This window comes from Schistocerca nitens, chromosome 9 (assembly GCF_023898315.1).
Source record: "Schistocerca nitens isolate TAMUIC-IGC-003100 chromosome 9, iqSchNite1.1, whole genome shotgun sequence".
Lineage (NCBI taxonomy): Eukaryota > Metazoa > Arthropoda > Insecta > Orthoptera > Acrididae > Schistocerca > Schistocerca nitens.
In genome coordinates, this window is record NC_064622.1 from 297,175,767 (window position 1) to 297,203,701 (window position 27,935).

The following is a 27,935-nucleotide window of genomic DNA, read 5'->3' on the forward strand; positions in this document are numbered from 1 at the left end:
AATCAAATTCACTCCGTTAAAGAAGAGGACCGGAAAAAGTAATAAAATAAAAAGGAGGTTTGACCCACATCAGCTAATTAAAAATAATAAATACCAACAAATAACACAAACCATCAAATTAACAGATGATCTAGAACAACTAGTGCCTAATCTTAAAAAAGAAGCAGAGAATCTAGCTCCCTTGAACCCCCGAAGGAAACATGCCTGGTGGACATCAGAATGTGACAAATTCCATGAAGATAGACACCAAGCATGGTTAAAGTTCCAAACACATAAAACTGAAGATAATGCCATCAACCTAAAAAATGAAAGAAAAAAATTCACACAAAATATTAGAAGAATCAAGAGAGGATTCCATAAAGATATTATAAACTCCATAGAAGGTAATTATCATAAAACCAACTCCAGGAACTACTATAAAATCTCTGGGAAACAACTACAGCAATATGAGGCCCCTATACTAATACTGAAAGATGAAGATGGAAGAATGACACACAGTAACAAGAAAAAATCAGAAATCATGGCAAAAGCATTTAACAAACTTCTGAATTACAAATCAACATAAATACCCCAGTAAAAACCAAACCTAACAAACTAGACCCTCCAAATATCCATGAAGTAGAAAAAATTCTTAAAGAACAAAAAAATTATAAGGCATTTGGAGAAGATCAGGTTTTCGTTGAAATGTGGAAATATGCAAGTGACACAGTCAAAACCTCCTTACACATGGCTCTAACAAAAATTTGGGTAACAGAACGATTCCCCGAACATTGGACCACAGCTATCATCTGCCCACTACACAAAAAGGGAGTTAAAAGCAACCCAGACAACTACAGAGGAATCTCTCTCCTAGATTGCACATACAAAATTCTATCCAAGATCCTATATGAAAGAATCAAGGAGCAATTAGAACAGGAGTTAGGGGAATATCAGGGAGGTTTCAGACCATGGAGAAGCTGTGCAGAGCAGATAATTAGTTTAAAATTGATTATGGCATACTACAAGAAACGGAACAAACCTCTGGCAATAACATTTGTAGATTTTAAGAAGGCATATGACTGTCTCCACAGACCTTCAGTATTAAAAATTTTAAGAAATCTAGGACTCCATCCAAAACTAATTAAAATAATAAAACTCACTCTAACCAACACCAAATCAAAAGTGAAGTTTAGAGGAGAAATTTCGGAACCATTCCTCATAAAAACAGGCTTAAGACAGGGTGACTGCCTATCACCATTACTGTTCAACTGTGCACTGGAATACATAATGAGAGAATGGTACAAGGACAATCCAAAGATGATAAGAATTGGAAGTGCAAAAGATGATATTAGCTTAAACTGCTTGGGATTCCCTGATGATCTTGCTCTCCTAGCCAACACCGTTCAAGAAGCCAGGCAACAAGTGAAATCACTACAAGAAATAGCTGAGAAAGTAGGCCTTAGAATATCATTTGAAAAAACGGAGATTATGCTAACTGATCCACCACTTGCAAACAAAATTACAATAGGAGAACAGGAAATCAAAATTGTCGATAATTTAAATATTTAGGCGAAATAATAACATACAATCTAAATGAGAAGTCATCATGGCAGAATAGAATAAAAAAACTGAACTACGCAAATTACATTACCAAAACTACATACAGCAAAAAAAGCCTATCTATAGATGCAAAATTAAAACACTATAAAACAGTTACACAACCAGAAATAACGTATGCAGCTGAAACTATCTTCAAAACAACTAATACAGCAGAAATTGACAGAATACTAAAAATAGAAAGAAGAATAATTAGGACATGTATAAATAAACAGTACAAAATAAATGTACATTGGAGAATAGCATCAGATGAAACAGTATATTAGAAAATAGAACCAGTCATGAGCACGATCAGGAAGAAACACATCTCATTCTTTGGACATCTGATGAGAACTCCAGAAAACAGAATTAGTAAAAAAATAATACAAAAATTGTGGAATAGCAAGAGCGACATGAAATGGATTACAGAAATTAAGGAAGGTATAAAAGAACTCCAAATTACAGTAGATGACCTAAAAAACAATGCAGAGGAAACCAGAATACTGCAAGACCCGCAAACCAGACTAAAAATGAAAATCAATAAAAGGAGTACAGGAAGAGTGGTCTCAAATGAAGAAAGAAAGAAAATATCTGAAAGAATGAAGAAATATTGGGCAGACAGAAGAGCAAAACACCTTTCATATAAGAATAAACGCTAATAATTATATTACTTAAATATCATATTAAGTTATTGTTGAGCCAAATTGTATCCCTGTGTAACAACTTGTTTATAATCTTGTATTTTTGACTACAGTGGTCCAATGAAGGCCATAAAATAAATAATAATATATAATTGGCTAGGCTTGGTATCACCCAGTTCTAATCTACTCAAATGTTTTTTTAACTTGAAGCTCTTCACTTTTCTTAACTACGGCCAAAATTTTATCTTTCATAAGAGAATATTTATTGTTCTTGTCACTTGGAATCAATTTATTTTCAACAAATTTTGTCTCCTGCTGAGCGAACAAATTGTTAAATTTAATCGTAGTGAGTGTAATTGCGCTTTGGTTTGGTGAAACAATATGTCTAGCTTCTGAATCCAAAACAGCGGTAGGTTAATGCTTACCTTATGAATATCCAGTGTACTTTCAGGATTATTCCCTTCAAGTCCATTTGCTATTGACATTTTGTGTATTCTTTAAATACAGTGTGTGATGAATTCAAGTTTAAAAAAGTCTCATTAAAAACTTTGCCCCAAATTACATTGCAGATGCTGTCAGCTCAGCAGTCCCATCATATCACCAATTTGTTGCACTCTTTATGTTCATCAAGGATTCAGTTTAACTGAGATTTCCATATATTTTATTTTTTTATTGCGCACACACAACGAATCTTGAATTACAACAACCCTGAGATTCTTTCTGTTAAATTCCAAAGAATAATAATAGTACTATGACAACATTAACACGGCAAACATTTTACAAATGCGTACAAATACAAATGATTATTTGTAATGTTCCCACAAATGCAAAGGGCTATTTACCCGGCTTGCATGGTTTAACATCTATTGTAAGCTTTTATCAGTTGTAGACCAAACTGTGAGTGCCCTGTGAGTAATGAAATGTTAGGTGCCTCTTCACTGTGATTAAATTCACACACTGTATGCCTAAAAGTATGCAAATTATTATGCTCGATAGTTCCAAGACTAAGTAATGTGCAAACTGCAGATAGAAGTATGTAAATTTGATATGGAAACAAGAAGCAGCTATGACTAGAAACCAGCAATTGCTTGGCAAAAATATGTATAACTTTGCCACCCAGTAATGATATCTTCATTCAGATTGTGTAGCACTTTATCTGGAATTTGATGTACTGATAGTGTAACCATTCATACCAGGAGTTGGTATGGCTATAGTTGCCTGAGACTGCAGTTGTGTGTGTGAGTTGCATTTGTGTGTGTGTGTGTGTGTGTGTGTGTGTGTGTGTGTGTGTGTGTGAGATTAATTTTTGACAAAGGCCTTATGCCTTATGGGCCGAAAACTTTATTTGTGACAGTCTTTTTGTTATGCCTACCTGTGACTCGGAATCTCCGCTATATTGCAAGTGTCAACTTTTCTTTCATAATATTGTTACGTATCAGATGTTGCAGTAAGATTGTTTATGTGTTGTGGTCATCAGTCTGAAGACAGGTTTATGCCAGTCTCCACGTTACTCAGTCCTTTGCAAGCCTCTTCATCTCTGCGTAAGTAATGCAAATGTCATTCATTTGAACCTGCTTGCTAAAGTCAAGCTTTAGTCTCCCTTAAAAGTCTTTAGCCCCCCACTTCTATCTGTTACTAGATTAACTATTCTGTGATGCCTAAGGACTTGCCCTATCAACCGCTTCCGCCTTTTAATCAGATTGTACCATAAATTTGTTTTCTCCCCTGTACAATTCAGTACCTCTTTGTTAGCCATCTGATGTATTCATCTGATTTTCAGAGTTTATTAGCAAGTCATTAGCATGTGCCAGTTGAGACTGTCCTAAAACATTTTATTATGCCCTAATTCTATGGATTGTATATATGGAAGACCTTCAGTAGGGTGTGGCACACACATAATGTACACACAGATTATTAAAAGTTTTCTAGGCATAGACTGAGGTCATGTTGTAAAATATCATTGAATGAATAAAACTGTCTTTTTTGTGGGGGGGGGGGGGGCTGACATTTGCTTCGTGCTGGTTTGATCCACATGCCTGCATTGCCCTAAACATAATTACAGTCTTGATATACTCAAAATAGAAGATCAACCAGTGCACTTAATGCAATGTAATAAATAGTGTAGAAAAAATTTCATATTAAATTTTCACAGTGTCTTCATTTCTCAAACATTACCCAGATCTGGAGAAGTGTTAGTGCAGAATTCTCAAGAACTTCAACATGCGTATGTTCATTTTAATCTTTATTTACATGTTTTATAAACAAGTTTGAATAAGTAGCCAGTTGTTTAATTTAAGGTATTGCATTCACATGTAATTACTTTATCTTTGTGAGCTGCATGTTACAACATTCAGTTCAGAGACAGATACAAACTATAGACCAACGTATACATGTTTTGAAGTACTATCTGTTTGTTTCTTGTTACACATATCGTCCTTGGCAACCTCCATTGTGTCCTCGTGCAGCATTCATGTCTTCTACAAGATTAGTTTCATTTCTTTAGTTAGAATGATCTTCAAAAGTTAAGAATAATTGAACTTGTATAAAATTGCAGCATGTGGTGTTTCTTTTTTAAAAATGGTATCTCTTGTATCTCTCTCATTTTTTATGTAATTTAGTCATCTGAATGGCCTATGTTGTGAGAGTAAAGGAACATTTATTGGGCAGTTATTAGTACAATTCAGTAAAGTTGTCAAATATAACAGATTGTCATCTTTGTAAACAAAAATGAAAATTTAACTGGATACAAAAATGATATAATTGTGGTGCTAATTGTTTTATTCCTTGTTTGTTATATGCTTCAGTTGCAAGAACGCAAATTTCAAACTTTGAGTACTAACTATTTCTTGGAAGCAAAACAGAAACCTTAGAAAGTAAAACATTTATAGAAAAGCTTATAATAGAGGAGGAAGGAGAAAAATAAAGATTATTGGGAGCAGAGGGCAAACAGGGTGCAAGAAGGGAAATTTAAAGCAGTTTTTGCATGTAACACTTGAATGAAAAAGACATTTCTCTGATCCCACCCATGTGCTCTCTCTCTCTCTCTCTCTCTCTCTCTCTCTCCTCCCCCTCTCCCTCAAAGTTGCAGCTGTGCTAGAAACAAACTTCCCAGTGTTCATGATTCACCCACTGTCTAGTCAGTTTTGGTCCATAAACATGTCAAAGTCAGAGATAATTAGACATTGTGGTTCATTTTATATGAATATGGATGTTACACGTGCTAAAAATATGGAGCTTGTTAATGAAAGAGAAAGATATTCATTTTTATTATTTTGCCTCACAGAACTCCCAGAAACGAGCTTCACTCGCTCAATCTCGAACCCAGAGGCCGTCATGAGAAGAAGACGGCAGCAGAAGCTAGAGCGTAAACTTCAGCAGTTTCGTAGTAAGGATGGAGGGCCTGACACAGGTGGAACACTGAAGATCTATGGAGAGAGCCTGTGTCGTGACGTACCTTACAAGACCCTGTTGCTGTCTGTCCGTGACACTGCGCAGCAGGTTGTGCGAGAGATGCTAGAGAAATATGGACTTGAGAAGGAAGCGGACCCTTCGAATTATTGTCTTGTTCAGGTAAGCGGAGTACGTTGTTCAAATATTTTGCTTTGTGTTACCTGTAGAATGTATAACCTTAAGTAACGTGCAAAATTTTTCAATATTTACATGAAGTGTTGAATTTGAAAAATTTTTGAGCATTATAATTAAGTTGAGAACAAAGAGGAGAATTGCTTTCTATGTCTTTCAGTTACATTGAATTTGTGAGTTTCAAGTTTCTGAAGTGTCTAGTATGGCGTATTAGAAGTCAAGCACATAATTGGAAAATGATTAAGTAAACACTTTAGAAAAAAAGAAATTCATTGTGTTTATCAAAGGCACTTGAAATCTTATCTCAGGTGAACACAGCAACCCCAGCTGATGCAGGCGAAAGCAAAGAATATCATGGAGGAACCAACAACAGGGAATACATCTTGGATGATGATGAATGTCCACTTGCTATATTGATGAACCATCCAGCATCAAGGGGTGAGTACAAATAGAATTTTTGTCCAGTAGTTTACTTTGTGTGAAGATGTGATTAAAAGTTTGGAGTATATCTTTTATTGTGAACTTTATTCCAAGTACAGTTTCCAGTACCATCGAGGATGCTACAGTGACTGATTTTTAGCTTCTGTTATGAAGCTGGAGAGCAATGCATGAGGGCTTCAGTGACTAACGTTGCAGAATATTGTCAAAAGAATTTTCAAGAAACCTAAAGCAATTAGGTCATGGGTAAAGGCTGTTAGTGACACAAACTTTGTGTCCATTCGCTTATAGGCAAGAGAGGAACTGAAATTGAGAGTATCAAAGCAAAACCAGAAGTTCGTAACTCTGGTTTCAAATGTTCTTTTATAAACAAAAGCCAAGGAGCATTGCCCCAATTTAATCCTCATACTGCTGAAAAGATATGCATTTTAGTAATGGTCATGTGTACGTTCATGCAGTCATCATTTGTTTACTTATGTTGGATGGGCAGTAACTGTTAATCACAGCATTCATGAGGTAACAACAGGAAGCTAGCAATAGCATTTTTAGTTTCTTTGTTGGTGTACCCAGTTTAATTCTTAAATGCTTTACATTATTTTGTGAGCATGAAAAGCTTAATTCTTTAATTCATTGCATGTTTTTGTATCTGAGAGGTATAGCAAAGCATTTTAGTAACTGTACATTCGTGCAGTCATGGTTTGTTTGTATTTGGACAGCCAGTAACCATTGTCCATAGCTCAGTCAGCTAGCAGCTCCCATTGGTGAAGCACCAGGAGAATAGTGAGACACATAGTTAACTTTTTTTTTTTTTACTTTTATTTTCAGGCTACTAGTTGTAGAAGGGATAAGATGTGTGCATGCTGTGTGTGGATGCAGGAGGAACTGGGCACAGTTCGCAATATGGCCACGGCCACCCATCAGCAGAGTTGCTACCTCGTGGCGTAACAGCAGTGGAGAAACTGGTGTGTCACACAGGACACACCGGATATTGCCTTTTTCGACCACAGTCTCTGCTGTCGAGGCATCTTCCGGCATATCTTGTGCGTGGACCTGTACTCACTGCAGTGTGAGAGGCAGCTTGTTATACGGTCGCTTCATTCGAGGCAGAGTGTCGTGGAGGCTGAGCGTCTGGCCTCGCCCAGTCACTCTGTGAGTAGACCCTGTGGCTGATCCTTCAGCAGTGTCCGAGCAGGAACACGGGGAGAGGGGTTTACTAGGTATTGGGAGCTCCAGTATTAGGTACTTATGGGTCCGCTTAAGGAAACAACATCCGGGGCAGGAAAGAATTCCATTGTGCACCTGGAGATGAGGAGGAGGCCTCGCCTGTGGCTATCGAGTGTGTAGGGTTCAGTAGTCTGCATGTCAGCACCAATGATGCCTGTCACTAGGATTCTGAGGACACCCCATTTGCTGTAGGCAGCTGGTAGGAGCGGTGAAGACTGCTGGTCTCACTTGGGGGATGCAAGCAGAGCTCACAATTTGCAGTATCATACCCAGAGTCAATTGGCATCTTGTGATTTGAAGCCAATTGGAGGATCTCAACCTGAAGCTGTGTCTATTCTCTGATAGCCATAACTGGTCTATTCTGTGATAGCCATAACTGCAGATTTCTGGACCTATGTTATAGGTTGCAGAGTTGTAGGACTTACCTTGATAGGTCAGGAATGCACTACACAAAGGAAGCAGCTACTTGTGTAGTAGAGTAATTGTGGGGTACACAGGGTTTTTTTAAGGCTATGCTGCAGTTTGAGAGGCCCTCTGATGAAAACTTGCCAGTCGACATGCAGAGAGTGAAATCAGATCACGTACAAAGTAAAGACACTTCAGCTGTCCCAATTTCAACAGAAAACTGTCGAAATATTTGTAATAAAGTTCTTGAATTTACTCCCCTCCAAGAAAATTTCTCATGCTCAAATTATTCTCTGGACCAAGAGCTGGCAGAAAGCCGAAGTAGAAACTTCTGAGGTATTTTGTGATTTGTGGAACATATGTCAGAAAGACTGATTAGATGCCATAGGAGAGGGAGTGTTTATTGCAGTTCACAAAAGTATTGTCTCTGTTGAGGTTGAATTTGAGTGTGACACTGAAGTTATCTGGATGCTTATAACAGGACTGGGTTAAATAAAGCTAATGGTTAGATGCTTCTACCGGCCACCTGAGTCCACTGTGACAGTTTTAGAGTTCTTCAAGTAAAGTCGACAATCAGTATCATGAAAAGACCCAAATTGTGTGATGTTAGTTGGAGGTAACTTAACCCTGTTGAGTACAGACTGGAATATGTATGGATTCATTGCAGGTAGTACACACAGACAATCTTGTGAAGTACTTCTGAACCCATTTTTCAAAAACTGACTGTAGCAAGTTAGACAGCCCACATGCAATAGAAATATTTTAAACATGTTGTGGCAAACTGACCTGATCTTATCAACAGCGTAAAGGTATAAACAGGGATTAGTGATCACAGTGTTATCCAATAAAGTTAATAAACTAGTGAAGGAGGACAGGATAGTGTTTAGGATAGTAAAAGCAGATATGCTTAGTTTAACTCATTCTAAATTGCACTCTGGAGACGTATGTACCGAGTAAGTGGATTAAGGATGGATAGGAATCTCAGTATCTTAATAATAAAATTCAGAAAATGCTGAGGAAACAGAGATTGTTGCACTCTCATTTAAAAAAAAAAGACCATGAAAATGTTGATAGGCAAAAGTTAGTGGAAATTTGTGTGTCCATAAGAAGAGTGATGGATGAAGCATACAGCAACTTCGACCATCATACCTTAGCAAAAGATCTTGCCAAGATCCCGAGAAAATTCTGGCTGCACATAAAATCACTAGGCGGGTCGTGGGATTCTATCCAGTCACTTGTCATCCAGTCTGCTTTGACAATGAAAGAAAGCAAAAGGAAAGCTAAAGTTTTAAATTTCATGTTTAAGAAATCATTCAAGCAAAAGGATCTTACAGACATACAATAGTTTGACTGCCGTATAGCTTCCTGCACAGGCAATGTAGAAAATGGCATCTGTGATGCAGAGAAGCAACTGAAAGAGTTGAAAACAAATAAGTCAACAGATCCAGATGGAAACCCAGTTCGGTTTTACAGAGAGTACCTTGTGCCATTGTCCCCTTGACCCCTTACTGAGTCTGCATTTATCGCAAATCTCTTGCCCGATGAAATGTCAAGAGAATGGAAAAAGGTGCAGGTGACTCCTTTTTATAAGAAAGGAAAAAGAACTGACTGGCATAATTACAGACCAGTATCCTTAATACTAGTTAGTTGCAGAATTCGTGAGTTCAAATATAGTAAGTTTCCTTGAGACAGAAAAGCTTCTCTCCACAAATTGGCACTGACTTAGAAACCATCACTCATGTGAAACTCAACTTGCTCTTTTCTGAAATGATATCTTAAAAAACCATGGATGGAGGTCAGCAGGTAGATTTCATATTCCTACTTTTCTGGAAAGCATTTGACACGGTGCCCCACTGCAGGTTATTGAAGAAGATCTGAGCATATACTAGGTTGCCAGGTATGTGAGTGGCTCAAACACTTCTTCAGTAATAGAACCGAGTACATGGTCCTCAATTGCGAGTTGTCCCAAGGAAGTGTGCTATGACCACTTTTATTCTCTAGATATATAAAAATGACATTACAGACAGGGTGACCAGCGATTTACAGCTGTTTGCTATTGATGTTATGGTGTACAGGAGGGTGACATCATTGGGTGGCTGTAGTAGGATACAAGATGACAAGGAAATGGCTAGTAGCAGTATGAGGTGCTCAATGCTATGCACTGTACGGTGGTCTACGGAATAAACACGCAGATGTAGAACCAGTGTGTATACAAAAAATGTAGATCATGTGAAACCCAACTCTCACTACTGTCACACGATATCCTGAAAGCTGGCTCTGCCATTGTGGTATATCGTGATTTCCTAGATGTATTTGACTCAGTATGGCAACTATGCTTCTTATCAACTATACGATTGCATGGAGTATCGTACGAAATTGGCAATTGGATTGAGGATTTCGTGGGAGGGAGGGTGCAGCATCGTATCTTCGATGCAGAGTCATTGGCAGCTGTTGAAGTAAGTTTTGTGTACCCCAGGGAAGTGTGTTGCGTTCCTTGCTGTTCATATTGTGTATTAGCGTCCTTGTGGATAATATTAGTAGTGACCACCAGACGTTTTTGCAGTTTCCAAAACCAAATACCAATTTTCATAGTTCTACCTTCAAAATTGCCGTAATAGCGACCTTTTTTTCCCCCTCCCCCAATTTTTTGTTTATTTTAAAATCTCATGTTTCACCCACTTCTTAAACGTCGCCGACAGTATAAGATCAACACCCTCTATAAATATCAAGTTTCTTTCCGTAGTGACTTGAGTTGGGCTAGGATGACGCAGGCAGTGAATGAATTAGTAAGTAGGGGCATTGCCTTTTGTGTATTGAGAAATTGATACATGCGAGAGGATACCATAGCGCAAGTCAGTACTAACTCGTTCCTTCCTAATATCTCCAAGAGATGGCACCGTAATCGCATCGGTGCACAGCACCTCTCGCGGCCGAAGCGGGGAATTAATTCCGCGGCTGCTCCTTGAATCCCAACCACGAGTAACGTTTCTTTGAAGACTTCCGGAAATTATGAGAGGTTCCAAGGATGCCGATTTACTTCGAGAACTAAATACACTTAAACCAAGATGTCTTCAGTATATTTTTTACGCAGATATGTTAATTTTGGAATTTACACATTCTTGTAGCTGAAGAAAACTTTTAAACTGATATACCTGCTTCATATAACGGAAGAAGTGGAAATGAAGGCTTTTTTTTAAAGTGTAATAGGTTTAATATGTAGTAGTTTTTCGGTGTTAGGATGAACTCGGCGATCTTTAACGGCTTTAGTGTCTCCCAATGGACATGTACGCATGGTTAGTGAAGAATTGAAATGATCATTGACAACATATTTTTCTCTATACTGTATACGTGTGGTGTCTTTTGTTGGACATGTCCTACAGAACAGACTCTGCTACTTTTGATAATACAGCGGCCGTAAATATCAATATTTCGAGCAAATGAGATAGACAGTGCACGCTACGGATGTATGCGATAAATTGAGAATTTGGATCGGACGTGAAGCATGTTCGGATAGCCAAAGCGAAAATGCGACCGCTCGGCTAAAGCGGGAAATCCGAGTACGAGTCCCGGTCCGGCACTAATTCTCAACTTTCGCTACTGAGTTATGCCCAGTGGCGGCTCGTCAGTATACATTGTTGTGACTGAAATCGGTACCTTCCTCGAAATATTGATATTTCTATGCGCTTACATCCATGGTAATCGATGTTGACAGTTTGACTAGATTGACAGGTACAACTACTGCCTTGAGAAGAAGTAAAGAGTAGCTGCTTAATGGAGCTCGTAAACGTAACAAGCACATAATAGACTGGCGAATGGTGGTGTTGATGTGATGGGGTCAGAGAGGGTGGGAGGGAGAGAGAGCGAGCGTAATTGCTTCAGAAGAACCTCACCACTCTGGTCCTATCAAAGGCAACCACAACACAGGCCATGGTTCCTTTGATGCGAGTAGCGGTTCGCTGATGCAATGTAGCCTGTGCATACGTGAATACCGCCGGCCGTAATATGCGAGTGCATTGCTCTGCGTTCTAGCGCATCTGATGTACGCTCTAAAGTCACCGACAAAGTAACAGAATCACAGATTGAAATCTGCCGATGAAGCTGTGGGCACCGTCAACAGCTCCGTGATAACTGAACCAACATTAGGATGCTCTGTGTATCAAGACTTCGCGCGTGACCTAAGTTTAAACATTCACCTCACGAGGCACAATAAACCAAACGTATTTGGATCATGATGTCAATGTACTGTGCTTTCAATGCCTAGACTGATCGAAGACCTACAAATTCACCGACTTGAATGATTTTCTACATCTACACGTATATGACTACTCTGCATTTCACAATAAAATGGCTGGCCTTTACACTGTTTCTCGACCGTCGAATAGCACCAGGGAAAAACGAACACTTGAATCTCTGTGAGAGCCCTGATTTCTCATATTTTATTACAATGATCATTGCTCCCTATATAGATGGGTGCCAATAAAATGTTTTCGTGTTTTGAGCAAAATTTGGAGACTGACATTTCGTGAAAAGATCTCATCGCAAACGAAAAACGCCTTAGTTTCATTATTTCGACTACAAGTCACGTATCATATCGGTGACACACACTCCACTATTTGGCGATGTCTTCTGAGAATCCTAACTGGTAATGATCCCATACCACACAGCAATACTCCAGAAGAGGACCGGCTGGTGCAGTGTACGTAGTCTCTTTAGAGTGTGTGTGTTTTCATCTTGTAAGTGTTCCGCGAATAAAACGTAGTCTTTGGTTCGCTTAACTGACAAAAATATCTATGTGATCGCTCAAATTTAAGTTGTTCATACTTGTTATTATCCCTAAGTATTTGGTCGAACTCGCAGGTTTGTGTGATTTATCATGTAATCACTTACAAGTGGAAGAGCGGCAAAAAGTAACACGTAATTTCCACATAGCTCGGGAAGAGATATTTCAGTCCCGAAATGTACTGAATCTTTTGATTACGTGAGGCATGTAAAGCGTTCATTACTCTTTCTGCTTCCAGGTAGTTAAAATCTTTAAATGTGCACAGTAATTCGTCAGGATTTGGGCTCGCTAAATGCTCTCGGATAGGCACTTACTGAGTGAACTGATTAATCGAGAAGAGTTTTTTTTTTTTTTTTTTTTTTGTCGACTTTGCTCTTGTGAGGAATAGAAACTGCTAACATGCGAAATTGACCCACCAAGCGAGATCACAAAGTGATCCGGTATCAACACTTAATGAGGAGGGAGACGAGTCCTTAAATTATTTAGGGAGATTAATAGAATAATTCCTAATGTTAGGCGCTGACCGAATCACATCTCCGTGTTTTTATTCGTTTTTACAAAGCGAGAGATTTTTCCTATTAATAACTTAGATGTCGACGAGATTTTACAAAATTCTCATATTCCCTTCTACAGAGAAGAGTGAAACTACTACTCACTGAAAATAGCGTGCACATTTTATTTCTTCATTGTCGGACGAGCATCGGACACAGAATATGCCCATCATCACCGGCATCGTGATTACATCGTCGCGTGTAAATGACTTAACAGTGCCCGATAAATAGGGTGCACCACGTAAAGGAGATCTCCGTTTATTTTATAAATAATCGAAACTAATTTATCGGCATGTAATGGTGCGCAAGGACACCTATTTGGGAATTACTCATGAATTTATTTATCAGTTTATTGAAGTAGCTACAGGGTCTTTAAACTGTTTTATTTATTTATTTTGGCGTTGGAAAGCTATTGAAACGAGGATCACAACACCGTAGCATTTGTTGCTTGATTTGATGTGAAACACTTCTCTTAGGTAACGCCAGAGTGGTGTGTCATTTTTGAATCCCAAAGCTGCCTGTTCAAAGTTATTTCCGCGCCGTTATGCTGAAGTTAACGCTGCGAGGAAGTCGATACGGCGTACTGGCAGGTTGGACCTTTACATTTACAACAATCCCACCAGTTTTGGTGAGATACGCCACTTCATTGTCATGCAACTGTACAATTGTCTAGAACAACGTGGTGCGGTAAAGCAGGAGCGGGTCTGGGGATCAGTTCGGAGCTGAAGGTCGCAGTTCGTTACTCCCCCCCCCCCCTCCCCCTGTATAATTTTCTTACGTCATTTTACATCGTTTCGTCATTATTTCCTAGACATAGCAGTTGAATAAAGAATTATTTTTGAAGTATCTGTGTGACGCAAGAACTGTAACAGCAACAAACTTTCGCAACTCTAATTCATAACTTATACGGTATACTCGTAAAGTGGAAGTGTGTGTCACCGTATTTCATTTAGCTCTGAGGTCTGCATACTACGGCTATCTAAGTATGTAAATTGGGAGGGGGGGGGGGGAGAGATTTATCTTTCTGTCGTTGCGCCTACGTTCGGGAAAGTTGGTCTTTCTGTTACTTTTCTCTTTGTAGAGCACCTTTCATGTATATACAAACATACTGCGCAAACCACCGTACATAACGTGGCCGAGGATAACCAGTACCACTGCTTTTCATTTCCTTTCCTGTTGCACTCACAAATAGAGCGAGGGAAGAACTACTGTCTATATACCTCTGTACGAGCTTTACTTTCTATTGCCTTATTTTCACGTCCTAACGCGAAAAGTACGTAGACGGCCGTAGAATCGTTCTGCAGTCAGCTGAAAATGCCGATTCTCTGAATTTTCTCAGCAGTGTTTCGCGAAACGTCATCTTTTATGCAGGGATTTTCATTTGAGTTCACGAAGCATCTCCATAATTATCGCATGTTGTTCAACCCTACCGACAAGTCTAATTGCTTCGTTATCTTGCGTTAATCCGTCCTGGTGGGCACACCAAGTACTCGAGCATTACTCTAGAATGGGTTGTAGAAATGCTCTGTTCGCGGTCTCCTTTATGGATGAGCTACATTTTCCTAAAACTCTTTCAATAAACTGAAGTCGATCGTTCGCCTTTTCGACAACTAACCTGTCTTGCTCTTCCTGTTTCATATGGCTTTGCAACGTTACGCCTAGTTACTTAATCAACGTTGCTGAATCAAGCAGCTCGCCGCTGATTCTGTATTGTTTTTCCTGTTCTGGCTTGCTTTGCCTCAACTTCCTGTAGTCTCTCAGTTCCACCTGTGGACGCCGGCCGGTGTGGTCGTGCGGTTAAAGGCGCTTCAGTCTGGAACCGCGTGACAGCTACGGTCGCAGGTTCGAATCCTGCCTCGGGCATGGATGTGTGTGATGTACTTAGGTTAGTTAGGTTTCAGTAGTTCTAAGTTCTAGGGGACTGATGACCACAGATGTTAAGTCCCATAGTGCTCAGAGCCATTTGAACCACCTGTGGACACACGAATCTTGACAGTTTTGTTGCCGGCAGCAGGTACGGTCAGCCAGTGAACGGCCGCTCTATCCTGACAGAAATGTTTTCTACAGCCGGTCAGGCCGCAAAACCAATCCACGTTAAAGAACGCAATTTAAATGTTGAAAGTAAGAGATAGCTTTCTATAATTTTTTTTTCAAGACTTACCACTATACTGTATTCTCCAGAAGTTCACTGAAAAATTTGGACATCTGTGTATATGAAAGTATTTTTGTGAACTGTGATGTAAGTATAGGAGGGTTATGGCACGTATTCAGAAGCTGAGAAGAAAGGGCCCGTGAACCCTTTGTGATTTGAGGTCTTAATGGTTTCCCTTACACCACTTCAAGCGAATAAGCGAATGCCCGGACATTTATTTGTTATTGCCATAGTGGGGTCTGCTGCCGCAGCTTCGACATGTGCTGCGTGTCTAGTGACCTTGAGCGAGCGAGTTGGCGCTGTGGACTTGCAGTCGGGAGGACTACTGATCAAATCTCCTTCTGGCCATCCAGCTTGAAGTTTGCAGTGCTTTCCCAAAATCGCAGAACGCAAATGTTTTTTTTTAAAGAAGCGACTGGTTTCCTACCTCATCCTAGTCTATCCGAGCTGTATTTTTTACAACCTGACGATGCTACCACGAACCCTGTGCTTACTTCTGTTAGAAGGTATGAAATCTGTTAAAATATACATAAAGTAAGTTCGTTTTTAATAAACGATTGTATCGACAAAATTTACTAAATTAAAATTCTGAATTTTAACCTTCCTTCATGTAGCGTCAATTTTAAACATCCTTTAGCTCGAAATTAATGGGTTACTGTTATCGCATTATGTGGGACACGCGTTATTTAAAAAGTTGTAGACAGCACACAAAGCCGGCCTCTGTAGCCGAGCAGTTCTAGGCGCTTCAGTCCGGAACCGTGCTGCTGCTACGGTCGCAGGTTCGAATCCTTCCTCGGGCATGGATGTGTGTGATGTCCTTAGGTTAGTTAGTTTAAGCAGTTCTAAGTCTAAGGGACTGATGATCTCAGATGTTAAGTCCCATAGTGCTCAGAGCCATTTGCAAGTAATAATCTGAGTTTCGGTTTTATGTTTACCACGAAAGAAAAGAGCGTTGCCTGATGAAAGGTCATAGGAGTTGATTATTAATTTGTTTTAATCTTTTTAGAGCCGGCCGAAGTGGCCGCGCGGTTCTGGCGCTGCAGTCTGGAACCGCGAGACCGCTACGGTCGCAGGTTCGAATCCTGGCTCGGGCATGGATGTGTGTGATGTCCTTAGGTTAGTTAGGTTTAACTAGTTCTAAGTTCTAGGGGACTAATGACCTCAGCAGTTGAGTCCCATAGTGCTCAGAGCCATTTGAACCATTTGAGCCAATCTTTTTAGACTAGAAATTAGGAACCCGTTGTATCGACAGGGGAAATAATTGTACTCAGGCGTTCCCTCTGGATTCCACTGCCACCCTTACGGGTGATATTTGTTACCCACAGAGTACTTTATTCCATATATTATGTCGCATGTTCATCAGATTTGGTCTAATTGCTCGTGACGATCCAGAATTCTAATGGAATATAAACACCCTATGGATGGGAAAAAACCAATACCGTATTTTAGTACCGAATAACCGGTATTTTTCCGTATTTGTTTGGTCTCGCTTTTAACAGGTGATTTGATTTTTTAATAATAACCGGATAAAGAAACCGAAATATTAATTAGCTGCAGTAGCAGTGCCAAAATGTTTCGTTTTAAAATAAACATTTTCTAAAGAACGAGGTAATTTTTTTTCGTAAAATTTGCATTGCTCTGAAATATTGCATTACTATAAAAACTGGAAAAACCGATCAATGCTGGTTTAATAACAATGCTGTCAGAAACGAGTAACAAAACAGTGGGATAAGAACTGGTACAGCATTGGTGAGACAATAACACAACTGTTACAAGTGCCGTGGCCTGTTAGATGCTACCCATGTACTTGCAGACTGGTCCCATTTGGTCCATGCTGTAGTTCCTGTCAGTCATCGTCGGTCATTAGTTTTATTACAGAATGGTGCCATCCCTGATATGCAAGTATTTCACGAAGTGCAATATCAGTGAAGTACAATGTACCATTTGCTTTAAAAGATTAAATACGGGAGGAACCGCAACCAGCTTGTGACGTAATATAAGATAAAAATGTGAAATTTAACGGTTCGTTCGTAGTTTACAGTAAAAATAGAAAGCCGCTGATGTGCTTCCTGTGTCTGTATAATATGCTTATATCTGCTTGTAGCTCTTGAAGACGGACAAATTAATGCGAAAAACTTCAATCTGAGTTTTCGCCCTCTAGCGCTGACAATAATGTGCAAATAGTCCGATTACAGAGTAATTTTTTAGCAGAGTTTCAAAAAAATGGAACCAGTAGGGTAATATTGATGATTTTCTTTGGTAATAGTTAACCATTTCTCACTTTTCGAGAAAAGCAGCTAATGGTTGATGGACTAAGGTTTCTTTTATTTGCATATGTAATGTAAATGTATCTTGAAATTGCGAGTCAAAATTTTTCAACCTTTGTTCGATTTTTATAATAAGAATAAAAACAGAAAATGGCTTATTTAAGAAACCAGTTATTTTGAACAGTTTTAATAGTCCAGCTAAACAGGCGTTAAAAAAAAAATTATAATCCAGAACCAGTTATTTCAGCGACACACACACACACACACACACACACACACACACACACACACACCTAACGTGTTCCAGGACCAACAAAAATTTAATTTTCAATATTTCTCGTTATTATTGAGAGTGTCTAGAAATTGAAAATGCTGTCATAATATGCTCATTAAGAGGCATAATCTTATGTTAAAAGTTTAATACAGTGAGACAAGTCGTACAGTTAGAAATTGTGAGTAAAAGTTTTCTAAGCTTTTTTTCGCTAATATGCTTAAGGGGAGTTAGAACGGAATTTTTTTTCACGTTTACGGATTTTTATCGCACTATAAAATGTTAAAATTTTTACGTGCATTACTTAAAGACCTAATCAAATCGGTAATATTTTTTATATAGAAGGCTGTGGATTGCTGTGTTATAAATGTTACATTACGTGTTTGTATATGTAGCAGTCAAAAAAGTATCCAATCGTTTCATATTATAAAAAAAAGTATTGTATGTCGAAGTGCTAACGTTTTTCTGAGGAAAAGTAACGAATAGATTGGTAAATCTCTCAAGAAGTAAAGTATGACGCCAAAAACGAAATGTTTTTAAGATACGTGGGTTTCATGGTAATAGATTTTCGAATAAAGGGCAACATTGTGTTCACTCGTCAGTATCCAGAGAAACACCCATTAGTGCTTAAAATAAAATGTTGTGATACACGGTTTTGTCAAAACGAAAGTGATGTAAATGGTGCATTAGGTTATATTCTGATAGCTTTACACATCCTAACAAGGGTGTTAGGTGAATGTGTGTTGTAAAATATGTGGAGGGCCAGTTAGTTTACATGAAGACAGTGAGGTATCAAATTGACTAGCCAGGAAACTTATCACCAGTCGTGCCAGTTGTAAATATACTCATTCAGTTTGGAATTGTGATAAATGTAAAGAGAATTATTTTGTAGAAAATGTTAGGTGATCCTATGGATTGAGAGCTATTGGCAAAGGACGCACTGTAGCAGAAACAATGCGTGCCATGATGAATATGCCACGCCTACCTTGTCTGCAGGATTTATTGGAGCTGCTATGAAATCTGTAGCATGTGAGTCAATGAAGGGTGCTGCAAACGAAGCTGTTAAAATAAATCATGGTAGACTGACATACCATGCGACTACAGTTCTAAGAATTCTGTTGCTACGGTGACCAGTGTGGATACTGGAAAGTTAAGAAATTTCCAGATTTGAATCGAACATTGTTCTAAGTGAAAATCAGGGAATGAAGAAGGGCATATCTGTGACAGAAATTATGAAGGAACAAGTGGTGGTATGGAGGCCTCTGCAGCTATTGAAATTTTTAGTCAATCTGTGAGTGAAAGTGTAGTGTATTACACAAAATTCTTAGGTGATGGAGATTCAAAAGCATATAATAGGTTAGTAGCCTTTCAGTCTTATGGTGAGAATATCACAAAACTGGAATGTGTTGGTCATGTCCAGAAGAGGATGGGCACCAGGTTGAGGAAGTTGAAACAAAGTTTGAGAGACAAGTAACTTGCTGATGGTAAAACCATAAGAGACAGGCTGACAGACAAAATGATCGATCAACTACAGCAGTATTAGGGGATGGCCATTAGAAATAGTACTGAAGATTTGTTGAAAATGAAGCAGGCTGTTTGGGCTACCTTCTTCCACAGACTGTGAACTGATGAAAAACCAGTACACCACCTTTGCCCTCCTGGACCTGATTCAGGTCCTGGACCGGATTCAGGGCGCAATTACCGCAGTGCCCAGTACTCAAACAGTTCATACAGCCGTAAACATTCCATCCCAGCAGCACTCATGGATATCATAAAACCTATTTACAGAGACCCGGGAAGTCCTGAATTACTGAAGAAGTGTCTGCATGGTCAGACTCAAAATCCGAATGAGTCATTCAATAATCTTATATGGACTCGCTTACCAAAAAATGTTTTTGTTGCAATGAAGACACTAAAGGGGGGGGGGGGGGTCAGTGATGCTGTTATTGCTTTTAATGATGGCAACATTGGTAGAGTGAAAGTGCTATGGCCTATGGGGATTAATCCTGGAGCAAACTGCATCAGAGAACTTGAACGGATGGACGAGGTTGGTATTGATAAAGCAGAGTATGCAGCGCATTTGGTCACTAAGGAGTCCAGAAAGAAGAAAAGAAGAAAAAATTTGGAAAAAGATCAAGAGGATGATATACAGTTTGGTGCAGGATGATTCTGAGTGACTAAAAATAAAAAAATTAAGAATATATTAAGTGAGTTAAATTCTTTTGAAACTTTAGAAGCCGATCCTGAAAATTTACATTCCCTGTTGCATTTTTCCCAAAATCTCAGAAACCACTTCGAGTAGAGTATTCAGATTTCCAGGGAGTAATAACATATACATCCTGAGCTAAAAGAAGAACAAAATGTTTTGTATAATGAAAAATTAATTAGGATAACGTACAAAAAGTACACAAAATTTTAACCGTGTAATTAAAAAAAATCTATTTCCGAAAGCAGTGGCTGAAATGCAATTATATTAGTTCATTAGACTCATAATATACAGTTTAATGCCCTGTAAAAGTTTCATGTCAGTGGCTACAGTGGGTCCTGAAATACAGGGAGGCCAAGTCACTAAATTTAAGATTATCGGCATAGGGCGTTCCAGCTCCCGTTAACGTGAGGTATTCAATACATTGACTTATTTTTAAAGTAATTAGACCCTTGGAGCTGTTCTCTATGTGGAAGTTTTGGAGGTTTTGCTGATTATCCACTGACCTAAATGGACCTGCATTTTAAATCGTTATTACAATTTTCGTAGTTTTTATGCATTTTAGAAAGTGGCTAATGTTTTCCACATGGCGTCTTACTCGTATATGTGCGGACGATGTAGGTGTCTCACGTTTGTCACCGTTATTTTTCGTCGGCGTCGTGGTCTTCGCGTAAGCGCGCGTGCTGGGAAGCGACGCCCGCATGCAGACTCCGAGCTGCGAAGCCTCGTCGCCACTCAGCGCCTCCCTGGAGATTCGGTAACCCACTTCGGAGACAGCCTTCCATCTGCGCCTTTCAATTACGTGTCCCCTGTATCTATATACGCAGGCGGTTTCGTTTTAGCGCCGGGGGAGCCATTGCGCGCCTTGCATTCTCTTTTATTCCTCTGCCCTCCCCCGCATTCCGCCCTCTTTTTTTTAGTGTCAGTGGGTCGTCTCGCGTTTAAGGCTGGTGGCGGCGCAGCCTCGCTCGAGTTGTCGTAAAAATAGCCGGCGCTCTTCAAGGGAGGATCTCCAGGCGGCTCTCTCGCGGTCCCGCTTCGCCGCCACTTCCTGCAGAATATGATAGCTGTGGCGCGCGCCGCCAACAGCTGCACCATACGAACTCGTTGGCCTGTCCTAGTTTCAGATACACCGTTTTGATTAAAAGTTGGCAGCACTAAACACGACTAGGCGAACTGTAGTACGAACCGAGCGCAGAGAGTCGGAGTTAAAGAAACGACACTTTTCCGCTAATTTGTGGAACTATTGGGTTGGTGTGTAAGCTCATAGCCTTTCTCTGTAAGTTCAGTAAACACAATAATTACACCTAAAAGAGACTTGACTCATCAATAATATAGTCTCCTACACTATTTACAGCTTTCTGCCAAGAGTTGCGATAACTTTCCGATTCCCTGACTGGAAAAATCATGTGTTTTTGAGACTAAGAACTCCTCGAGTCATGTTCGGAGCGCATTTTCATCCGGAAAGGATGGTATTTCGATGCAGAGCGGAAAAGATGAAAATCTGAGAGCGCAATATTGAGATGGGGCAGTGGATCAATTAAAGCTTGACGCCTGGTCGGATGAATCACGTTCACTGTTGCACAAAATACACTGCTGGACATTAAAATTGCTACACCAAGAAGAAATGCAGATGATAAACGGGTATTCATTGGACAAATATATTATACTAGAACTGAAATGTGATTACATTTTCACGCAATTTGGGTGCATAGATCCTGAGAAATCAGTACCCAGAACAAACACCTCTGGCTGTAATAACGGCCTTGATACGCCTGGGCACTGAGCTTGGATGGCGTGTACAGGTACAGCTGCGCATGCAACTTCAACACGATACCACAGTTCATCAAGAGTAGTGACTGGCGTATTGTCACGAGCCAGTTGCTCGGCCACCATTCACCAGACGTTTTCAATTGGTGAGAGATCTGGAGAATGTGCTGGCCTGGGCAGCAGTCGAACATTTTCTGTAACCAGAGAGGCCCGTACAGGACCTGCAACATGCGGTCGTGCATTGCGCTGCTGAAATGTAGGGTTTCGCAGGGATCGAACGAAGGGTAGAGCCACGGGTCGTAACACATCTGAAATGTAAGTCCAAGTGCCGTCAATGCGAACAAGAGGTGACCGAGACGTGTAACCAATGGCACCCCATACCATCACGCCGGGTGATCCGGCAGTATGGCGATGACGAATACACGCTTCCAATGTGCGTTCACCCCCATGTCGCCAAACACGGATGCGACCATCATGATGCTGTAAACAGAACCTGGATTCATCCGAAAAAATGACGTTTTGCCATTCGTGCACCCAGGTTCGTCGTTGAGTACACCATCGCAGGCGCTCCTGTCTGTGATGCAGCGTCAAGGGTAGCCGCAGCCATGGCCTCCGAGCTGATAGTCCACGCTGTTGCAAACGTCGTCGAAATGTTCGTGCAGATGGTTGTTGTCTTGCAAACGTCCCCATCTGTTGACTCAGGGATCGAGACGTGGCTGCACGATTCGTTACAGCCATGCGGATAAGATGCCTGTCATCTCGACTGTTAGTGATGCGAGGCCGTTGGGATACAGCACGGTGTTCCGTATTACCCTTCTGAACCCACCGATTCCATATTCTGCTAACAGTCATTGGATCTCGACCAACGCGAGCAGCAATGTCGGGATACGATGAACGGCAATCGCGATAGGGTACAATCCGATTTTTATCAAAGTCGGAAACGTTATGGTATGCATTTCTCCTCCTTACACGAGGCATCACAACAACGTTTCACCAGGCAACGCCGGTCAACTGCTGTTTGTGTATGAGAAATCAGTTGGAAACTTTCCTCATGTCAGCTCGTTGTAGGTGTCGCCACCGGCGCCAACGTTGTGTGAATGGTCTGAGAAGCTAATAATTTGCGTATCACACATCTTTTTCCTGTCGGTTAAATTTCGCGTCTGTAGCACGTCATCTTAGTGGTGTAGCAATTTTAATGGCCAGTAGAGTATATGGTTGTTTTTGAATGTGCCGTAATCGAGACGAGAGGCTTCACGAAATATGCATCGCTCCATGCACACAGGCCGGTTGGGAGGTATAATGGTTCGGAGGACGTCCAAAATGGCTCTGAGTACTGTGCGACTTAACTTCTGAGGTCATCAGTCGCCTAGAACTTAGAACTAATTAAACCTAACTAACCTAAGGACACCACACACATCCATGCCCGAGGCAGGATTCGAACCTGCGACCGTAGCGGTCGCTCGGTTCCAGACTGTAGCGCCTAGAACCGCACGGCCACTCCGGCCGGCTGGAGGACATTCAGCTGGGTTTCCATGCGACCTGCAGTAGTAATCGGAATCATTATGACAGCTGTGGAGTACATTAACATTATTGCGTACCAACTGCAGCCCTTCATTCTTGACGTCATCTCCAACGGTGATGGTATTTGCAGCAGGATAAAGTCCGTGTGACAAGGTCAGAATCCCGATGAACAGCTTGATAACGAACCAACCTTGATATCTTGGCCACTAAATTCCCCTTGTCTGACCCAGGTGGAACACATTTGGGACATTATTGTGGCATGAGCTCCGCACCTACAGACAGTCAGCCTATAATGTGCAGGAATTGCGTGACCTGTACCTCAGAAAACTCACCATGGGCCTGTCGAATCCATGCTGAGTAGAACCGCACTTGTATTAGGTTCCAGATGTGGACCAACACGGTGTTAAGCAGCTGATCATGTTCCTCAACGTGCATAATCGACCAGATCAGTCCCAATGGCCATTTAAAAAGAAATGTGTTGTGCGTCGCGAAGAGCCTTACTCACAAAATTCCGAGAGCTCACGTTCCGAAATGAGCCAAGAAACACGCTACTGCCTCTGACATACATTTTTAGTAGTGACCACTACCTTAAAATTACATAAATACCGACAGTATTTCTTCCCACATGCCGTCCGTGAACGTAGTAGTAAGGGCGCAACGGGAATGGGGGCAGGGGTGTGTACAATTAACAGTGAACCCGCTACCAGAGCTGGAGAGGGCGGGGCGATTCATGTTGGTTTCGCGATGAATGAAAATATAGTTTTGAGATATCGCAGCACGTGGCTCTGGGTACACTTATTACCAGTCAATATTCATTACCTGTTAGAGGTTCCTTCCGACCGGTACTGAATTAAGCCTGTGTGGTTGGCGAGATAGAATGCGAGTTCGGCGTGCGAAAATTGTGGTAGCTTGCTGAGTTCTGGTGTAGTGATGCCTCCGCTCCTGAAAACTCCGTGTTCGAGGTTTATGCACAGTAAGCGAGATTGTTGCCACAGTTTCGCGTACTTACCAAATATCTTCCAATAGTGATGATGTACAAAGTAACGTGCATTTGAATCCAGCCAAACTAATAACCATCGCGCACGTCATTTTTCCGTGGATTGCGGAGGCGCGTTTGACAGTGATTGAAAGTTCGAGTCCGCAGCTCGTGGTCGTGCGGTAGCGTTCTCGCTTCCCACGCCCGGGTTTCCGGGTTCGATTCCCGGCGGGGTCAGGGATTTTCTCTGCCTCGTGATGACTGGGTGTTGTGTGCTGTCCTTAGGTTAGTTAGGTTTAAGTAGTTCTAAGTTCTGGGGGACTGATGACCATAGATGTTAAGTCCCATAGTGCTCAGAACCATTTTTGAAAGTTCGAAACAGGCCTGTACTAAATGTCAATAAACATTAATTTTGACAAAAAACTTGCTGCACGGATGGAATCGAAGGGTGGTCACCTGAACCTGACCTGTTAAGTTTATCAGCACTGCATCGAGTGTGTAGCAATTTCACAGCTCGAAGGAACGTTTTTAGTGAGCGCTCCTAGAAATGTGGTGAGCATAACACACAAGAGGGAGATGGCGCACTGATAAAGGCGCTGGACTTCCTTTCGGGAGCAGATGTATTCAGTTCAGTTCCATTCGGGTGCAGATGTATTCAGAGCCGGAGGAGGTGGATAAAAATATGGAAACAATAAAAATATGGAAACATCAAAAAGACATTAGCATGCCTAAAGCGCTATAGGAGAACCGTTACTATTCAAAACAGCTTCCACCTGTCTCGGAATAAATGAGCACTGGCTCGTTATGGTTTTCAAGGGAGTCATCATTATTCTTTCAAAATGGAAATTGTGTCCAGTCCAGGTAATGATATTGTTGGTGGATATCGATCACACACCTCTCCAAACTAGGCCACAAAATGTCAGTATTCTTGAGGTCTGGTGACTGTGGCAGCCAGGAGGGATGCGACAATTCATCCCCGTGCTCGCAAAACCAGTCCTGGAAGATGTCGGCTCTATGAGTAGGGGCCCTGTTGTCTTGAAACACAGCTTCAAAATTGGGAAACAAACACTGTACCATGGGGTGGACCTGGTCAGCCAAACTGGTTACATAATTCTTGGGAATAATGCGACCTCGCAGAGTACTCTTGGGGCTAACGAAATACCACGATAAAGCTGCCCAAATCATCACCGAACCCCGCCGTGTTTCACTCTTCGGACTTAAACTGGACCAGAAGTTGGAAACATGTGACACAACACTCATTCGACTAAATGACTTTCTACTAAAAATGTAAACTTTCACGGCCGGAAATGTCATGTTCATTATAATTACCCGGGCTTTTATGCCGTGGTCGGTTGATGCATTCTGTGTCAATTTCCAAAGTTTCGTCCCCGTCTGCGGAGGACATCTTCAAGGGGTGTCCGTAGGTCGATGGAAGGTCCAACACACCCACTGGCTCGCTACTGACTGCCGCTAAATTCCGTGTCCGCGCGCTCCCGCGCCGAGGCGTGACGTGACGTGCTTTGAAAACGTCAGTGCAATTGGCCACTGTCGGGTGCCGTCGATCGCCGTTGCCATCACCCAGCAGTGGACGGGTGGTACACATCTTCTTCAACACCGGCATCCATATACCGTTTAATTTCACTCCCTCCTCCTTCCGATTGAAATTATTAGGGTGTTTTGCGATTTCGATTGCCTCCCTGTAGCTTGTGGCCGCTAGTACTTGCGTCTCCTCGAAACGAATATGGTGGTTACCTGGCTGGAATGCATGCTCCGCAACAGGTGATAGTTCCGTTTCTCCTCTTCTACAGTTGCCCTTGTGCTCTTCCAAAGTTCTTTTAGTTGTACCCACATAATGCACTAATGAAGAACGGATATTCGTCTGTCAGTCGAAATAAAACGTGCGTTGAGACAGCCACGCAGAAATCATAGTGACGTACAGGCTATTGCAAAATCAATGGTTTTCCTGCCGTTTGTTAAAAATGTAATGGAATGAATAGGGAGGATCTTCACGAAGCGGAATATTACCGCAGTTTACAAGCCCACCAGGAAGATACAGGAATACCTTAAGCCTGCCAAGGACGCTCGAAAACCATTGGAAAAAGCTGGAGTGTATAGCATCCCATGCAGCTGTGGAGATGTTTATGTGGGTACCACTAAAAGAGCGCAAGTACTAGTGGCCACAAGCGGATATTACGAAAGGCTCTACAGGGAAGCAATCGAAATCGCAAAACACCATAATAATGTCAACCGAAAGGAGGAGGGCGTGAAATTAAACGGTATATGGATGCCGGTGTTAAAGAAGATGTGTACCACCCGTCCACTGCTGGGTGATGGCATTGGCGATCGACGGCAGCGGACAGCGGCCAATTGCACTGACGTTTCCAAAACACGTGACGTCACACCGCGGCGCGGGAGCGCAATTTAGCGGCAGTCAGTAGCGAGCCAGTGGGTGTGTTGGACCTTCCATCGAGCTACAGACCCCCTTGAAGATGTCCTCCGCAGACGGGGACGAAACGTTGGGAATTGACACAGAATGCATCAACCGACCACGGCATGACAGCCCGGATAATTATAATGGAAAAAAAATACTTTCTTCCGGTGTCCCATGGTCCGGGTTTTATGCCTTCGCCACCACGTTTTTCTGTTACGGGCTTTTGCATCACTGACGAGTGGTTTTGGAATTCCAGCTCGCCCTCCATGTCCATGCTTGTGGAACTCCTTTCCTGTTGTGGTTCTGACAGGGTTCACGACTGCGACTTTGGGTTCTGCAGTAACTTTTGCATCTGTCGTCTTCTGCTTTTTGTCACGATCATCTTCAATGATCGTCCGTAACGACCACTCAACACATACTTCCATCCGCGTTGTGACTTAGCGGACAGTGATTTTTCGGTTTCCCTGTTTGCGGTATAAATCTTGGATGCAGTGTCTCGTGAAACACCGAATACTTCGGCTACCTTGCTTTCTGAAGAACCCACCTTACGAGTACCAACAGTTTGTCGTCGTTCTAATTCTCTTAGCTCCGGCATAATGCACTCATTACTACGCAGAACACTGTCATGACCACGAGTGGAACAACGTTTTGAGGACATCGCGCAAGTGCCGTTTGTGGTCAAAGTGCAGGCTTGGCTAACATGTACATTTATCTTCTAGCATCCATTTCTCTCGATATTACTAAACGATGATCTAACTTTCTTTCGTTAATGCGTTACGCGTTAGAAAATCATTTAGACAAGATATCTGCATAGTGCGAAAAGCGTCAGTTGAATCTGAACAATAATAAAGTGACGTCCTCCACATGAAAAAGGTTCCGTTGAATTTCGGTTCACGATCTCTTACGAATTTAAAGGTTGTCGATTCAGCCAAATACTTATGGATCACAATTAAAAACCTTGCACTGGAACCACTGCATGGAAAATGTGGAGGAATCGAATGAAGACTGTGTTTTATTAGGAGGTCACTTAGAAGGCGTAACAACTCTTCAGAAGAGATTGTCTACACAAAAACTGTCTGTCCTTTTCAGAAGTATTGCTGCGCTGTATGGAATCCACACCAGATAGGACTGACAGGGGACATCGA

General features: G+C 41.3%; 1 protein-coding gene across 1 annotated transcript in view; it reads left to right on the top strand.

The window, feature by feature from the left end:
• Nucleotides 1-27,935, top strand: part of LOC126204449 (afadin) — a 711,881-nt gene that overhangs the window by 296,967 nt on the left and 386,979 nt on the right. The window contains exons 6-7 of the mRNA XM_049938836.1: nucleotides 5,500-5,786; nucleotides 6,107-6,236. Of these exons, the coding sequence (XP_049794793.1) occupies nucleotides 5,500-5,786; nucleotides 6,107-6,236 (417 nt within the window). The remainder of the gene's footprint in view (nucleotides 1-5,499; nucleotides 5,787-6,106; nucleotides 6,237-27,935) is intronic.